A 17211-nucleotide genomic window follows, 5' to 3' on the forward strand; every position below is an offset into this window, starting at 1 on the left:
GACAAGAAACATACTAAATGTAAATGTAAGTCACACAAAGTGGCACAACAAATGACTCGTAAGCAACGGAAAGAAGACTTGGCTTTGACTTGAAATCAGATAATCTTGAACAACACAAGTCAGTAAGATGTAAATTAATTTATAAATAATATTTAATCAAACAAACCAAATAAAAATAACTTAACACCCCAGTAAAAGGACCATATCTGCATATACATCAGAACATACACCAGCTCCGCCTCCTTCCTTTAATTCTCTTCATTTAATGATTTCATTTCTCATATTTACGTATTTACAGCTTCACACAATATAACTGGACACTGCATGCATGCAATAGTAACACACCTCTGCATACAACAAACAGTATGTTTCAAATAAATAACTCTCCAATTGAATCATAAAATTGATTTTCATACTGTAACTTCTTTTCCTTAAAAGTTACATAAACAGTAAATAAATATCAGATATTTTTCAACAATAACAAAGTTACTTTTTTCATCTCTTCATCGTGCTTTACACTGCCCAATATCTGCGGTTTTAGCAATAATGCTGAAAATAATGATCAGCCAAGTAATGAAGATGCACAGAGAATGTAAAAAAAAACCCAGATTATTATATTCTCTATTATTAACGCCAATAAATTATACTTTGTATTTCAGTCACCTTCATAAAGGCGAAAGACTGTGCAAAAGATATATAAACCATACCCACCATAACACAAAAAATAGAATAAAGATCTACCCGAGAGAGTTTCATTTTAAATTCAAATTCTTCTTTTGATGTTGGGGGAGAGTCTGACATTAGTCATATGAGAGATACTTGAGTGTTGTCCGTGTCTGAATTGAGAGTATCACGTGTACATAACCCCCTGATTCCTCACAGACGGAAATGTAACAGCGGATGTGCTGAGAAGAACCGAGGGATCTAGTCGGCAAACTTCTGCGGCTGTAGTGGAGGAGGCAGACTGTCGCTCTCGACATTATCCGAGTCAATAGTGAAGATGCTGGAGATCTGTGGCCTCACAGGCGGCTCTTCCAAAACTCCTAACGCAGAGAGTACCTGTCCGTCCTTCCACTGGATGAGATCAGTTTCCAGCTCACGTCTCTCCTCCTCTCTCCGTTCCCGCCGAAGCCCTGACGGCACGCCAGCGCCGGGCTCTTCTCTAAAGCCATTCTGTGAGGAAGAGGCCCTGAGGCCCAGTGGGCGCTGTGGAGATGCCACGCCGGTCATGTAGCGCTCAAAGTCTTCACAGCTCAGGTTCAGAGCCTGCGCGTCCAGCTTCTCGATGAACGCCACCGCACAGCACTGCGAGAAGAACTCGGACAGTACTGATGAAAGGCACGAAGAAACACCAAAAGTACCAGCTAAAGGTTGTAAGAGGTGACGGCTTACCAGGTTAGTGAAGTAATAGCCGTCCTCTCCGCTCATGAGACGGCTGGGCATACAGAAGCGTGTGACGTACTGGATGTTGGAGTGTAAGCGCGGTGGATTGGCCTTCAGGATGATGTAGACGAGAGCCGGCAGAAAATCATCTGCTGAGGCGGCAGCTTTCTGACTGCCCTGAACGGCCGTGAGGATGTGTTTGCTACACCTGGTGACACACGCCAGCTTCTCCTTAGGCACCCGTTTAGAGTCCATGTCCATTAGGTCTGTTAAATGAAAACCAAAGTGATATGTATATTTTTTCTCCATTTATTCATCATTGGAGTTTGGGTTCCTCGCCACAGGGCCGTGTTGGCTTGCTCACCGGGAGACTGCTTTTATTAGATATTATTTACTAGAATGATCTTGCTTGTTCTATAAACCCCATGCACTGTGCTGTGTTTTACATTTTCTGTGTTTTTCTGTTTTTCTTATTTTCTCCTGTAAAGCTGCTTTGGAACAATGCACATTGTGAAAATCGCTATATAAATAAAATTGAATTGATTATAATGTATGACGATTCAATTCGGTTGAGTTGGTATTTGAATCGCAATACATGTTTTGAACAGCAGGGTCGGCTGTGTTTACTGCAAACTTGGAAAACGTGGATATGCTATTTCTTAATGTAAAAAAATCAACCCCCAAAAAAGTCTCTTTGTTTTAATTTCTTTACATTTTATTTGATTTGTAATTTGTTTTAAAATTGCAGTTTTGTTTTGTTTTGGACAAAATATATTTTTATTTTACTAAGAAATGTGCAGCATTTCAGAAATAATAAAAGTGCAGGTGGTGCATTTCTAAAGTGTCTCAATTTATTTTGTAAAAATAAATCGTGAATGAATCGTATTTGTGACATCAGCGAATCGTTACACCCCTAATTGGTAAGTTAAATAAACAAATGTTTTAATAAAAGATAAGGGGGTTGGCGCCAGTGTAAGTATTCGAACATTCTAAAATTCTAACCGGCATACCGATCAGTCTGTGAGGCACTGCATGAAGATGAACACACCTTTAATCACACTGGCTGGATGCGTGTCATCGGACTAGCAGCTAAGTCTGAATACGTAACTACTTCAATCCAAATAAACCAGCTGATTTCATTCAGATTGTGGTTTAAATCTTTTCTAATCTGTCCGAAAGACACTTCATTGAATTGACTGCTTGATAAATAAAAGCTTCATTTGCTGGTGACACAAAATAAAAGAATATTAAGTCTGCTTTGGAAAAAGATGCTATGGTAGGAGGAGTGCACATTTTTAAATATTTCATTATTGTTTCGTTTTTAAAACGTATTGTTTTCTGTTTGGTGTTTAGATCAAACTAAAAGTTGTCATTAAAATCAATAAAAACAGGTAGAAAGTTCATATTTGATCATTTAATACAAAATTGTGACAGTATATATAGCGTAAGAAAAGCATCAGCAATTGTCGTGTCGTGTGTGTCAGTGTTTTTAATCGCGTCAGTACCTGTGATGGCTCTCTCCACACTGTCTGAAACTTTTGGAAGCTTCTCATCTACCGGCACACACAACATCTCAATAGACACCCAGTGCAAAGCACTAAAACACACACACACACACACAGTCAGCGGTAACGCATGTTAGCTAACAAAAGAAAGATCATCTGTCATTACTTGATGGTTTCAGCATGTACACACCCGATTCTCTTCTGGATGGCCAGATCCTTCTTCTTATCATCTGTGTGTTCAGGACAGAAGAGCTGCTCATACAGACGACCCGTCACATAACGCTCAACCTCACCCATCACCGTCTCAGTCTGATCAGATGACCCTGAAACATGAACTTCTACTGTTTTTCTACTGAGCTCATCATACAGTAGTTTACTAACGCTAGCTAGAATGTTTGGTTAGCTTGTTTTGGACAATGACGGTAGACAATCCGATTTCATTTGAATATGTAAGGTTGCTCACTGTCCGGGACCGTGATTGTTGTTGAAAAAGTTCACTTTAACAAAAAAACATACACGCCCAGCGGACGGCCGAACAGACAGAAGTTAAGTGGCCTGACATCTACGCCTAACAGTGTAGTAACAGAGGCGAACTTTAGCAAACGCAACTACTTGAACACACACCTGATCCATACCACGAGACGACAAACAGTTTTCCTTATGTTTAGTCTCTGGTCGTTAGCTAACTGCTCGTTCGGTTATATATGCGCTACAAAATGAACGTGTAACGTCACAAAATAACTGAACTTGTTCCACGTTTCTAGCAAGGTGGGCATGCCAATAGAAGACAACAGTTTATTTAACCTTAAGTGATATCAAGCTGTGGCGAGGGGAGCGTGGTTTAGCGAAGTCTGAGGAGAGAGGGGCAGGAAACCGGCGGGAAATAAGTAGGTCAAAGGCTGATCATAAACACCTGTCTCTTGTTTCAGTGATTGGCGAGAAGAGGATAAAAACCAGCACAAGGGGAGAACAAAGGAGAGGAGAGTTTGGCTGAGCTGAAAGAGGAACGAGCGAGCGAGAGATCGAAAGAGCGGGAGAACGTGAAGGAACGAGAGAGCGAGAGATTCTGCCTGGAGGCATTTAAATATTATTTCCTTTTACTTTGTGTTTTGTTTTGAACATGAAAATATCCTCTCAGCCACGCCGACCCTGTTTCCTTCCTTCCTTTTTATTTTGAACCTCTTTACACAAGCATTTTTGACGATCGATTGTGTCCAGTCTAGTTTTATCGTGTTTAACTACAGCTGTCATTTTGGGGGGTTCAAATGTTAGATTAGCGCCCGTACTCTGTCGATTCTGACACTCCACAAAACAGCAAGATGATATTTTAAACTCTTTAGATAGCCGACTCTGTGCTGGTTTGTATTGGTCACCCTTGTTTTGCTTTCAGCTAATGCCGTGATGTAATCGTGACGTCGGCACTAAATGCGTCTGCTAGGGCTGGGCAAAAAAATCGAAAAATCGATTAATCGTTTTTTTAAACAGATCAATTCAATATCGATTCTCAAAAGCTGTGAATTGATTTTTTTTCTTTCATATTTACGCAAGCACTGAACATTAATTTACGTTAATGTTATTGCTACTACTATCCACTCATTTTCTTTTTACAACGGTGGATGTTACAACAGGGAGTATTGTTCATTCATTGCTTAATTAACATGGGATGCCGGTGTGTCATCGAATTTAACATCACATTCATATAAAAGGCAGCGGTTCACATGATTGCAGCCTCTATTTACAGCTATTTTTGTGAAATTTTGTTTGTTATACTGCATCTTAAATTTAAAATAACTGTTCTGTTTCAATATACCCAAGTGTTTTAAAGTTTAATATACAGGTTTGTGGCTCTTCATTTCATTTTTTTTAAAATATCTTTTTTAGAAATATCTATAGGATCTGTATTAAATCTATACCCAGATAGCAAGCAACCATTGAATCAATGTTAAAAAATTGTTAATTTGTCAATGTTAATTGCGTTGAATCAATATCACTTTTGCACCTGCAATTTATATTGAAAAAAGGTTGAAATTTCAACAAATCACAATTATATTAACTCTTGTATTTTAATGTTATGTTTTCTTTAACTGGTCATGTTTAAAAGTAAACTTTTCAAAACATCTCTTTCTCTATCAATGTATAAGTGTTCTTATTAAAGCACTACTGTAAACATTGAAAGTGGTAAAAGAGTTGCCTGATCACAATAATGGTGTGTAGCGAGGAAGGCGTGGCGAGAGCCGTGGGGCGAGCAAGGCGGGGTCGGCGGCGTAAGTGGCAACGAGTGTCAGCTGTGCGACCGCCGGTCCCCGCATGCCTCACGGGGGAGCTCGGGAGCATAAGAGGACGAGCGACCGGACCATCGAGAGAGAGGACCCGGGCCCGGAAACTGTTAAGTTTGTTTATGTTTGTGTGGCCGGCAGTCGACCGTGAGGTGGCTGCCGGCGTTTTATTCTTGGATTATTGTTTGTTTATTTTTTAATTAAAGTTTGTTAATGTTCGCAGGTTCCCGCCTCCTTACTTCCCTTCTATTGAGCTTTTGTTACATTGGTGCCGAAACCCGGGAGGAAGGAGGGACATGCTGCCGAGGAGCCCTCGCCGCCGAGCGGCCTCGCGGTGCTGAGGAGTTCGGGCAGCGCGGACGAGGGCGTCCGACAGCGGCTGCCCGAGACCGTGGTGCTGGAACGAAGAGGTCGGTGGGACGAAGAGCCGCGCGTGCTCTGGACGAGGTGGGATGGGGCCATGGAGAAGGATGCGGGATGTGCGCTGCCCTAGCCGGGCCACCGGCCGGAGGAACCGGCCGTGCCGGGCAGATGCGCCATAGGAGCGAGGCGGAGGATGGGGTCCTGCCGGACGTCCAGCACCATCAACTAGCGCCGCGAGGCGAGCTTCGCTGGGCTGAGGCCGAGCGGCAGCGTGTCAGGGAACCGGACCCTTTTTTCTTTTTTTTTTTGTCCTCTCTCCCCTCTCTCATCCCGGTCGCTCGGGAAGCTCCCGGCTCCGTTCTCTCGCCTCGTCCGTGCATGCCCCAGTCACTGGGGCCCTCATGGGAGAAGGCCCCCCGGGGGGGGAGTAAGCACAGGCTCGGTGCTACCCCCCAGCCTGTGAGGGGTGATGGGGGTATGTAGCGAGGAAGGCGGGGCGAGAGCCGTGGGGCGAGTAAGGCGGGGCCGGCGGCGTAAGTGGCAACGAGTGTCAGCTGTGCGACCGCCGGTCCCCGCATGCCTCACGGGGGAGCTCGGGAGCATAAGAGGACGAGCGACCGGACCATCGAGAGAGAGGACCGGGCCCGGAAACTGTTAAGTTTTTTTTATGTTTGTGTGGCCGGCAGTCGACCGTGAGGTGGCTGCCGGCCTTTTACTTCCGTGTTATTGTTTGTTTATTTTTTATTAAAGTTTATTGTTTAAATGTTCGCCGGTTCCCGCCTCCTTCCTTCCCTACATTGAGCTTTGTTACATGGTGATTTGTTTAAATTTCTACAAAATGTCTACATTAATTACAGGTGCAAAAGTGATATTGATTCAATGCAATTAACATTGACAAATCAACTTTTTTTTAACATTGATTCAATGGTTGCTTCCTATCAGAGATGGGCTGTATTTTAATTGTATTTGAAATACGTATTTAATTACTTTTGAGTATTTTGTAATTTGTATTTTCCTTAACAAAAAAAGTCAAATGTAATTTGTATTTTAAAATACTTATATACTTTTTAAAATATGTCATTTTATTCTTGCCTACAATAACTTCACCAGGCAGTGGTGGCACCACTGTTCCGAAAGTGGTGGGGCAAATTTTGATACTGAAATATGTAATAAATTTGAGCTATCAATAATAATTTGAGCTAAACAGCTTGTGGCACAGCAAATGCAATCAGAACACAAATATAAAAAATGTATTAAAATTCATTTTATTAAACAGTAAAGAACCCTGCTAGACTTTGGTGATCTTTCATTCCATTAAAGGATACTTCACATCTCATTTCCCTTTACTGCCATAGTAGGGAAAATAAATACTATGGTAGTCAATGGGAATGAGATCTGACATTCTTCCAAATATCTTTAGAAATCTTTATTTCTCTGGGGAAAGTTCTCTAGAAATGTATACAGGTTTGGATCAATCTGAGGGTGAGTAAATGATGACAGAATTTTCATTATTGGGTGAAGTATCCCTTTAAATTGCTGAAAATATTTTAAGGCATATTTAAGTATACCTTCGATACCTTTAAAAATGTTGAAGTTATTGATGTGCCGTAGAAAAACAGATAGACATTCATGGCTAGATTCAAAGTGCTTCTACATGCATACATATCAGTTGAATCATCTTTTTGTCTGAGAGAAGATGTAGATGTACACCTGTCATTTGTCTATAAAACATACTATGCAGTTTGCTTTTAATGGTATACACTCTAAAAACAGCTGTGTTAAAAACAAGACAGTTTGTGTTCATTTAAGGACAAAACATTAATGTTGTTCCTGTAAATGCTAGCAAAAATGAACGGATGATCATAGTGCATCTGGATGAGCGTCAAAGCACGGGTAACCCACCCACTAGCTGAATTATAAGTTTTGATGTTTTTTTCAACCGAGTCAGACCGGTCTGTTATTAAGTGCGTTTGACTTATTCCGAGGCTGCGCACGCAGACCGATTGGCGTATGACATTAACGTGTCGCAAGAGTGTTTCAAAAGCAACCTTTTCCAATCACTCTTGTCAATCCATACCAATCACTCTTGGTACTTTGATTTAAGCAAAGAAAGTAAAGAACTTGCTTTTGAGCTCAAAGTGCTTTAAGGTAAAGTATCTAGTAAAATCTACTATCAGATATCATTCACTGAAAGTCATAGGACAAAAGATTAGCGCAAATAGCTAGAATTGATCTGCTAGCTAAAGAGCGACTTGTGTTGTCTAGTGATGCCGGATCGCAGTTATTTCCGCAGACAGGTGGTTCAAGTAACAAAAAATAACATTCTGATTAATTGCGGGTGGGTTAATTAATATTAACAAGATGCGCCACTGCCATAACAATTAATGGGGAGGAATGAAACACTCAATATGGCTGCTCTAGCGAAGGAACTCCGCCCTCCAGTGATACATCAGTATTGACTGACGATTCTCTGGGGCGGGGCTCTTGTGAGGCACTTGCCAGGCTGTGCACATGCACAGTAGATGAAGCGATCTTGAAAAAGGTGATTTTTAGCGCAATTTATGCTTAGCAAACCCAAGTTATGGTACAGTTCATGTCAGGTTTAATTATTGAGAGTACATATGCTGTTTAATTGTGATTTTTGCCAGCGATTTAAAAAATATCTGCCTTCCCCCATAAAAGTAGATAGGACAGTGGACTTGCTATTAACTGCCCAGAGGCATTGCGAACATGGCCGCCGAGTGGCACGACTTCCGTAAACGGACTTTGGTCGCGGAGAATGAGATAAATCAATAATGATAATAATATTAAAATGATGTGAAGGCCTACATATTTATGTAAGTGTGTTGCTAAAATCGGAGTGTTTGATGGACTGCTGTTTAGAAAACTTTTCTTTCTTTCTTCTGTGTATCGCACTTTAAATGATTGCTTTAAAAAATATTGTATTTTTGTATTTTCAAATTACAAATTACTTGTATTTTAATTAAATACATTTCATGAGGAAGTATTTGTAATTTGTAACTAAATACTTTTTGATGTATTTGTGCCCATCGCTGCTTGCTATCTGGGTAATCATTGACTCGACTCGAATCGACTCGAATCGAGAGCTTGTGAATCGGAATCGAATCGGAACATCAGAATCGATACCCAGCACGCGTCTCTACATAATCTGTTAAAAACTAGGCGTTTAAATAAAGAGATTGATTTCTTAATTCTATTTTGCATGTTTACCTTTCAAGTTGGTGCGCAGATACTCTGACATGTTTTGATAGAAGTCCTGTACCGATTCTGAGAAATCTTCACAAACTAAGACCTAAGGCACAAAGCAAACGCACAAAGTCAGATTTGAGCTCCCATCCTCTGTATTCTGTAAATACAGCTGTAACCTGTAACATTTACGTTATCATAAAGACCTTTGAGAACATTTGCCAGACCGTGTTCTTTCAGGAACAGAAACGAATCAGTGCTTCTGTAACGCTGATGAAACGCAATGTTGAAACTGACATATAAGTTCTGCTCTGTCACCTTTTTATGTGCAATATTTTCTGTGAAGGCATGACACCGTTTGAAGATGTCATACGCAGGTTTCGGCAGGGTCTTCAGAAAGTCGACGAAGTGTTGTGTCACATGATCACACTCAACGCTGGGCTGCTTACTGACTGAAGAACTCCTGGAACCTGCAGCATCTGTCAAACATGTACACCAGACACGCTGTTTTCAACCTTCTAGCACATTTACATTCACTTTCCTCAAAAGCGATGGACAAATGAGAGAGCGCTCAACACACCGCCTTAAACGTCAACAACATAGTTACAGTATGTTTACATACAGGAATAGTAGTGAGGCTAGGGGAGAAGTTTATATAAATGTAATGCCTCTTCATCAGTGTCACATGAGTGAAAGTATTTGGAAATGGCCTGTTTTTAGATGCCAAGCTTCACTATAAAAACAGAAGTGTGTGCAACGTTTCTGCAATACACCCTGAAAACACATGAACTGCTTATGTTGCATTGCACTGCCGGTTCATTTCTACTGAATTGCTCAATCGAAACTGTGCAGCGTTCCAGAAAGGTTGTATTCTGAGTTCGTGTATTTTGACACAATAAAATAAAAGGTTAAGTTAGAGATGGGCGATATGACCCTAAAACTCTATCACGATAATTCCTGGTATTTGTTGCGATAACGATAAAAATGACGATATATCCATAACGCCATCCACCGCTGTTTTTTGCGTCAAGTGATAGTAGCTGCATGTAGTCTAGACCCTCAGAAAAACAAATATTATCAAAAAGTAAAACTTACCGCAAATCAAACAGCTCCTAAAATATACCTACAGTATTTTTGTAAATATAAAATATAATAGTGAGATTCGACTTCAAAAGGTTGTGGTAAAGAAAAATTTAATGAACTAAAGCTCAATAAACACATCATGTCATACCTAAAACTGTATATATTCTATTGTTGGGTGGAAACGATCGATCGCATCACGCTGTCAATCACTCTCTCTTGAACTGTGTGAACCTTCTCTTCTCACAGCAACATACACTGAATCTGTCTATGACTCGCGCTACAGAAAGAGAAGATAAAAATGCGGATAAAAGAAATCTAATTAAATAATCCATGCTTTCATACGCTCATAAACGTATTTAAAATAACGTAATACAAACTCGCATTTCTACTGTATGTAAACAGGCAGCAGTGCTGTGCGTGCTGTGTCGCTATGAAAGCACATGTGGATGCGAGCTGCGCACGGGACGCTCCGTTCATCCTGTATATAACAGGCAAGAAATCATATTAAACAATTTGCGCACGCGCACATAACATCTAACGAATGTTTAAATAAATACTTTTAGCCAAACTAAATGTGGCGTAACGTATTATGACTATCAACGAATACTTAACAAACGAATGAAATAAAATGAAAGTGAAACTAAACACTAACTCGGATGCATCTACAGTGCCAACCTAAATGAGATTTAGAGCTCGTCTTTTAGTGCAAACTCTTTCTCAGCTTCACGTCTGCCCTCCGCTAGGCCCGGTTTCGCTTCACATATGAGCTGTGACTGGGTCTCACAAAGAAATACGTCATCATCTAGAATCTATGGTTTATATCGCGGGAAGACTAATTCCTATCGTGTGGGGAATTTCAACCGGTATATCGCAAACGATATAATATCGCCCATCCCTAGGTTAAATTCAATCAAAAAATTTAACTATAACTATTATATATGTTCTTCTGAACCAAAAATGTGCTTTATGTTATTGACCTCACAAATAAGAACATTACCTTATAGGGTTTACAAATGCAGTGTGAAACGTGAAACAAGATAACCCAGGGTTATGCTGACCACAGATTTATCACAGAATGACCCTGGGTTAACAAAAAGCACTTTACTTGGCAGATTTCCCTCAAGAGTTTTATACATTTCATATTTGTCCAATCTTTTCCAAGTGTGTACCTCTCCTCGCAGGTGTTTTGGGAGCTGAGGTGAAAAGTCTCTTCACCATGGGCACACTGTGCGTCACTGTTTTGGATGATGTGCTGGTGGTCTGTGTTTGCGCCCCCTGGTGGCTGCTGGCGTACACTGCCTCTTCTTCTCTCTGTAATCTGACACACAGACACAGCATGAAAATAACATTCATTTCATAGCTTTGCCATATATGATCTTGAACAATCTCAAAACCTCATAGCTTTACATTTTTAAGCCTCTTGGATTTTAAAGCATGCACATCACTGTTTCATAATGCAGTTAAGAGGACATAATAACATCTTTGATTAAATACAATTATTAGTTTGATTTCAGCTGATGTCAAATGAGTTTAGCCATTTCTTTCTTTTTTCATATGATTGTATTCATCAGTGTTGTTCATGTGTAAACATCAAAATGACCTTTTTGAAATAACATGTTTCCAATATCCATCTTTCTAAAAGGTGTCTGGTGTTGTCCTGTCAATTTCTTTGACACGTTCTTGTGCTTTTTGTAAAGAGTGAAACGGTAAAGAGTTCGATTCTCTGTAACCCCACCATACTTTCACAGATTATTGATCTGAAAACACATGTGTTTGAATGCCGTTACATTCTGATTGCCTAGAGGGCAAAAGTGTGTGAATATGAAACATTGCTTTGATTTGAAATACTTTTCATGAAATAAAAGGATTTTTAGGTGGAATTTATAGTGATTTCATGCAGGTAAAATCACCCGATCACCCTTACAGATGATGAATAAAATCTGTCTCTCTCACCTCTCAGCCAGTGCTCTATCATCCTCAATCTGCTTATCTTTGGCACAGTGATTCTCTTCATGCCAGCATTTGGAACAGAGACCCTGCCAGACAGTGTTACCGTAGAAACCGCATCCTCTCTTACACATCAGATCTGACTGCTGGATGCTGATGCCCCTGCGCTCCACACCAGAGTTCATGCTTCATCAAACAAACAAACACATCACAGATAAACACAGCTTCATTAAAATCAAGAGTGGCTAAAAACTGCGAATCTATATAAAATCATATAATGAGAAAAGGTGTCACACTTTTACTGTGGAAAATGTTTATTATTTACTGACAGGGCACGAACGAACACAAGTAAGTTAGACTATATACAGTAGCTTTGCTTTCCCATCACAATGTCATGACATGTTTCTACATCAGACTGTCACGTCACTCACAGAGAATAACTTAATGTGCTACTGTAACGTTATAGAAAAGCACATCATCAAATATCATGACTGGAACAGCGAGTCCTAAGTTTTAAGAGTTTAACGTCTTCCGTTAAATGATCGTCAGTTTCGCTTGTCATCGGTTTTGATCAGATAGTTGTGTCTGTAAAAATAAAAATGTGTTACCTGACAAACAGACAACTGTCCAAACGAGTTTAATATGTGAAACTGGTATATCTTAGGTGTGTAGTGATGATACAGTAAAAATAAATCATCAGCTAGTAATCGCTAGTCGCAAGCTGTTTGTGTTGTTGACGGAAGTTCCCTCGCCATCGGAAGCGCCGTCATCTACACGGGACACATTCTGCCTGACAAGCGTTAACATAAAAGTCCTTCTTTAAGTTGTGTGGCATTATTGTTAAATATTATTGTTGCTATACATTTTAAAAGATTGTAAACATATCAAGTACACGTTAACAGAATTAAACTACAACTTACGTACGATAAGGAACATATAAAGTTGTTTTTTACGGTCTTTTAAAAAAAACTCTTGCCCGTGCGGAAATAATGTAAATTGCTCGTTGACATTATGCCGTTTAAAATGAAACAAAAATATTATAACGTCCGTTTAAGAGCTTTCAAGCTAACTTGGTAATGCTTAACTAATGAGATTGAGCGCGAACATGAAGTCTTAAAGTCCCAGGGAATTTAAAAATGACAATTCTTATTTTTCCATGAAATATTGGAGCGTTTATAGTAAATAGCTCATCGACGTGGGTCATTTTCTTTTTAAAATTCATGTACCCTCATAATCTTCAGTTAAAATCTGAAAATTCACTTCCGCCCTGAAATGCCCATCTCAAATGACGTAAACTAGACGGCTTGGCCGGAGCCTCCGTTTACTCCTCCCCTTCAACTGTCAGTCTGCTGCCAGTTTCATTTCAAAATCAATGCAACAGCTGTTTTTACACATCCAATCAATTCGCAGTGAAAAACGCAAGCCACGCCCACTAATATTCTCCTTTGAGATTCCATTTCACTCGGAAATGTGTGAGAATACTGAAGTAAAAACGACCGCAACTTCCGGTTCACGGGGACTTTAAAGGAGCAATGTGGAGATTCGAGCGGCATCTAGTGGTGAGGTTGAGAATTGCAGCCAACAGCTCACTCCACCCCACCCTTTGGAAGCACTATGGCGGCTCTAACAGGACAAAGATGTTTTTCACATTTTCCCCTTCATTTGCTCCTATAGAAGAAAAAAAACAGGTGCCAAATCATTTTTTTAAGAGCCACATAACATGAACTTATTTTTTTAAATCACATACTTTTAGTCTCCTTTCAAGAGCGGCCCCTCGACATTGCCTATAGGACACTATGGGGATATCCCTTTCTTTACCTTTCCTGAAGCCTTATTGAATCAAGCCTATGCCATTCAACTCGCACTGGCCAATGCTGTTCAAGATGGCGAACAGGGGCTGGCCCTACCAGCAGTATATAGTGCGCCATCGCAGCGGCATTACCTCAAAATCTTCTCCTTCCCGAAACTGAAGTCTTGCCGTTGATTAGTCGCTACTGTACAGGACAAGCGATTCTCGCATCCAGTACATGCATCCGACGAATGGTTAACAAGAAAAGCTTCGCTTTGAGATGGCGCGACATCTGGTTGGAAGACAGGAATCTATGACAATTACAGCCACTTTCTGGACGCTTTTCTCCACTAAACCCAGTGTAGAATACCCCACGGTGTGAACACTTACATGGGCAGCCCCTGAGTGCAGCGGCCTGCTACGTAACATTACTAAGCAGATTTCAGCCGCCTCTCACGCAATGAGCAGACCCTTTCCATAGGTTTTGCCTTGCATAAATGCTGTATAATTCAGCCACCTCTCACATGATGGGCAGACCCTTTCCATGAGGTTTTGCCTTGTATAAGCACTACATGCATCAGCCGCTTCTTGTACACGAGCAAACCCCGTGCATAGCACCATTCAAAATGGCGACCTGCCATGTGAGGCCAACACAAGCTCTGTCCAGCATGTGTGGGACGCCCCCTGTTGGTCAGTGGTTAGAGCCACGCGTTATTGCGTGGGAGGCCCAGGTTCGATATCTGTTTTAGCCACTGTCTCCATGCGCATGGCATAATTATACTGTCACGTGATTTGCATGTGCGCTATAACCTGAGATTGGTTATATGAAGATGGAGGGGTCTGTAATACCTCTTGGCTAAGGTTGCAGGCTACCTATTAAGTGGCTTGCTATACTCACTGTTTACATAGCCCTTCATGTGCAGTAGGTGGGACAGCAACGCTGCTAATGTAGCTGTGGGTGTGAGCGCGCTTTTACAGAACAGACCTCCTACCTGGAGCTCGCTCTTAATATGTGAGCCGCTGTATCTCATTGGGTCCCAGTCTCATCCTCAGACTCCAGGAGACAGCGCTGAGCAGTGTAGGGCCGCAGAGCACACCTATTGAGGTGGACGACTCGTTTTGGTGATGCTCATTTTGTGCTTTAGCCTATATCCACAATATCCTGTTGCATACTCGACACATTGGGTTTTCAGTGCTCCCGTATACGCATCGCTTAACCCCCTATAATGAGTAGCGGATCTGTGCAGATTAAAGCTTTCCCCACGTGTATGGCAAATTTAGAGCCGTGTAATTATGAGTCCGCAACTCCCCGGTCACTTGGTGTTGCTCCATATCATACTCCAGTTTGTATGCCTGTGAATGCATTCGGGTCTCCGCCCCTGTGCTGCGAGGCGTTGCATTCCAATTCTGCCCTGGGCTTTCCGCACGCTCGTTAGCTAGATTAGACTACTACTCCAGTGTGTGATCGACCATGGATTGCGCATTGCGCTGCGATCGAGTTACGTTCCAGATCACCCCACTCCAGCTGTGTGATCTCGTTTACAGTGGCCGTATAGAGCGCTGGTTATGGAGGCGGAGATTCACGAGAGACGGGCGTGGTTCCGCCGTCCAGAGATACGGCTTCGCCCATGTTTTCTCATCCCAAGAAGAATAATAGTCTCCGGTCTGTCTCGGATGCGAGCTATCATTTGCGCTCTTGTTTGTTTAGGCGCTTGCCTATCACTACTATCTTGCAATTCTTCTTACTCCTCTTTCATCCTCCAGATATTTAAAATCTTCTGACAGGGCTTTTTTAGTTGTCCCGTGTTCACGTTTAAAAACAAAGGGTGAAAGGGCTTTCTCAGTTGCCGCCCCCCGTCTTTGGAATCAACTGCCACCCGGCATCCGCCTTGCACCTTCTATTTTAACTTTTAAAACAAGGTTGAAAACATATCTTTAGGCTTTTAATTGATTTTACTTATGTTTTATTGTTTTTTTTGCTTGTCTTATGTTTTTTAACTCTGTTTCTGTTCAGCACTTTGGCCAGCTCTACTGAGATAAATGTGCTATATAAATAAATGTAACTTACTTACTATATATATATATATATATAAAAAAGATATAATAAAGAATAAAGAAATAATAAGAATATATAAGGAGATATAAGATGATAAATAATATATATAATCCATACGCGCGTATTGCTCTTTGGTCAATCCAGATTCTGCCTCTTTCCAGTATGCTTCCTGCGGTACAAATATCATGATAATATTGTGCCCCTAAAACTGAGGTAAACGGGCCGCTACCCATAATATATATTTGTGTTAATCCAGAACAACCCCTACGTCACAGGCATTTTCTGTGATTCACTGAGTTTCATGTGCCATTAAGCCCTTCACGCATTTCGAGTTAAATTTGATTCAGAGAGTGAGTGAATGAGCGCCTTGTTATTTAATATGTGGCTGGATTTTGCGGCCTGATGTTACACAATGGTGGTACCGCGTATTGCCAATGCTATGTGTGTACTGCTGTGGTGAGCAGCTAAAATACGGAGCTGGCCGCACCGGTCTCTACCCAAATAGAGTACCTGGCTGGCTATATTTCAGCCGTTTCCCACATCTTGTATGAGCAGTCACGTGTGTAATCATTACTACTGCACGTGGACAGCGAGATACGGACTGGAGTCGCTTTTTACGCAATGGGCGTTCAGTAGAAAGCGCGGATCTGGGTTTCAAATGTTAGGGGAACAGAATGGCCGAGACCCATCGCTCTCTTTCCTCTGCCCCAGCTAGATTCAGCTTGACAGTACTGGTTCTTTCTAGTTGTCCTGCAGCGGTCTGTGAGGGTACAAATGGCCGAGACCTCGCTCTTTTCCTCTGCCCCAGCCTAGATTCTGCTAATGACATACTGACTCTTTCTCTATTGTCCGCTGCAGGCGTCTTGAGGGTACAGAATGGCCGAGACCCTTCGCTCTTTTTCTCTGCCCCAGCCTAGATTCTGCTTGACAGTACTGACTCTTTCTCTAGTTTTCCACTGACAGGCGAAATCTGTGAGGGGTACAGAATGGCCGAGACCCTTCGCTCTTTTTCCTCTGCCCCAGCCTAGATTCTGCTTGACAGTACTGACTCTTTCTCTAGTTGTTCCGCTGCAGGCTGTCAGTTGAGCAAGTTTAGTTTTAATACCTTTTAATATTTCTGCTTTGTGCATTTTCGCTCGAGTCGGTGGACTCTTAGGATGCCGTCACTCAGCGCGCACGTATTAATTTGTTGGGCTTGCGGCTTTGTTAATACAGTGCTTTGAGTGGCTTGTGCTGCACTCTGCAGCAGTGACTAGCTAGTGATTAATGCTGTGTGTTTCAGCTAGGTCGTGTAGGCCATGGCCATGGTCCTTCCCCTATTTTCATTTACAAGAGCCCGTGCTTTATACAGTATATGACTGCATGTTCGCTGTTTTTGTTGCCGATCTGGTTATCATTCGCATGAGCCTGTGCTTTATTGTCACGGATCGTGGTGGGAAGAACCCAAGTGCAGGCAACGGCAGGTAAGGGGTTAACAGGGGTATTTTATTTTACAAACAAATAACAAAACAAAACTCCCTCGATGGGGAAAAACACTGACAAAGACAATGGGAATAAATGATAACAGGAAACCACAGGAACCAAGGACTATTAACTAGACTA

General features: G+C 41.5%; 1 protein-coding gene across 1 annotated transcript; it reads right to left on the reverse strand.

Annotated features, from left to right (window-relative positions):
* Positions 1-134: 134 nt before the first annotated feature.
* rabgef1l (RAB guanine nucleotide exchange factor (GEF) 1, like) lies at positions 135-12516 on the reverse strand. Its single transcript, XM_057351515.1, has 9 exons — positions 12373-12516; positions 11771-11950; positions 10987-11135; positions 9053-9213; positions 8759-8840; positions 3079-3211; positions 2889-2980; positions 1393-1649; positions 135-1305 (listed from the first exon to the last, which is right to left on the reverse strand). Exons 2-9 carry the CDS (start codon positions 11947-11949, stop codon positions 925-927), a joined length of 1434 nt encoding a protein of 477 aa, XP_057207498.1. The 5' UTR covers position 11950; positions 12373-12516; the 3' UTR covers positions 135-924.
* Positions 12517-17211: the final 4695 nt, after the last annotated feature.

This window comes from Triplophysa rosa, linkage group LG14 (genome assembly GCF_024868665.1).
Source record: "Triplophysa rosa linkage group LG14, Trosa_1v2, whole genome shotgun sequence".
Lineage (NCBI taxonomy): Eukaryota > Metazoa > Chordata > Actinopteri > Cypriniformes > Nemacheilidae > Triplophysa > Triplophysa rosa.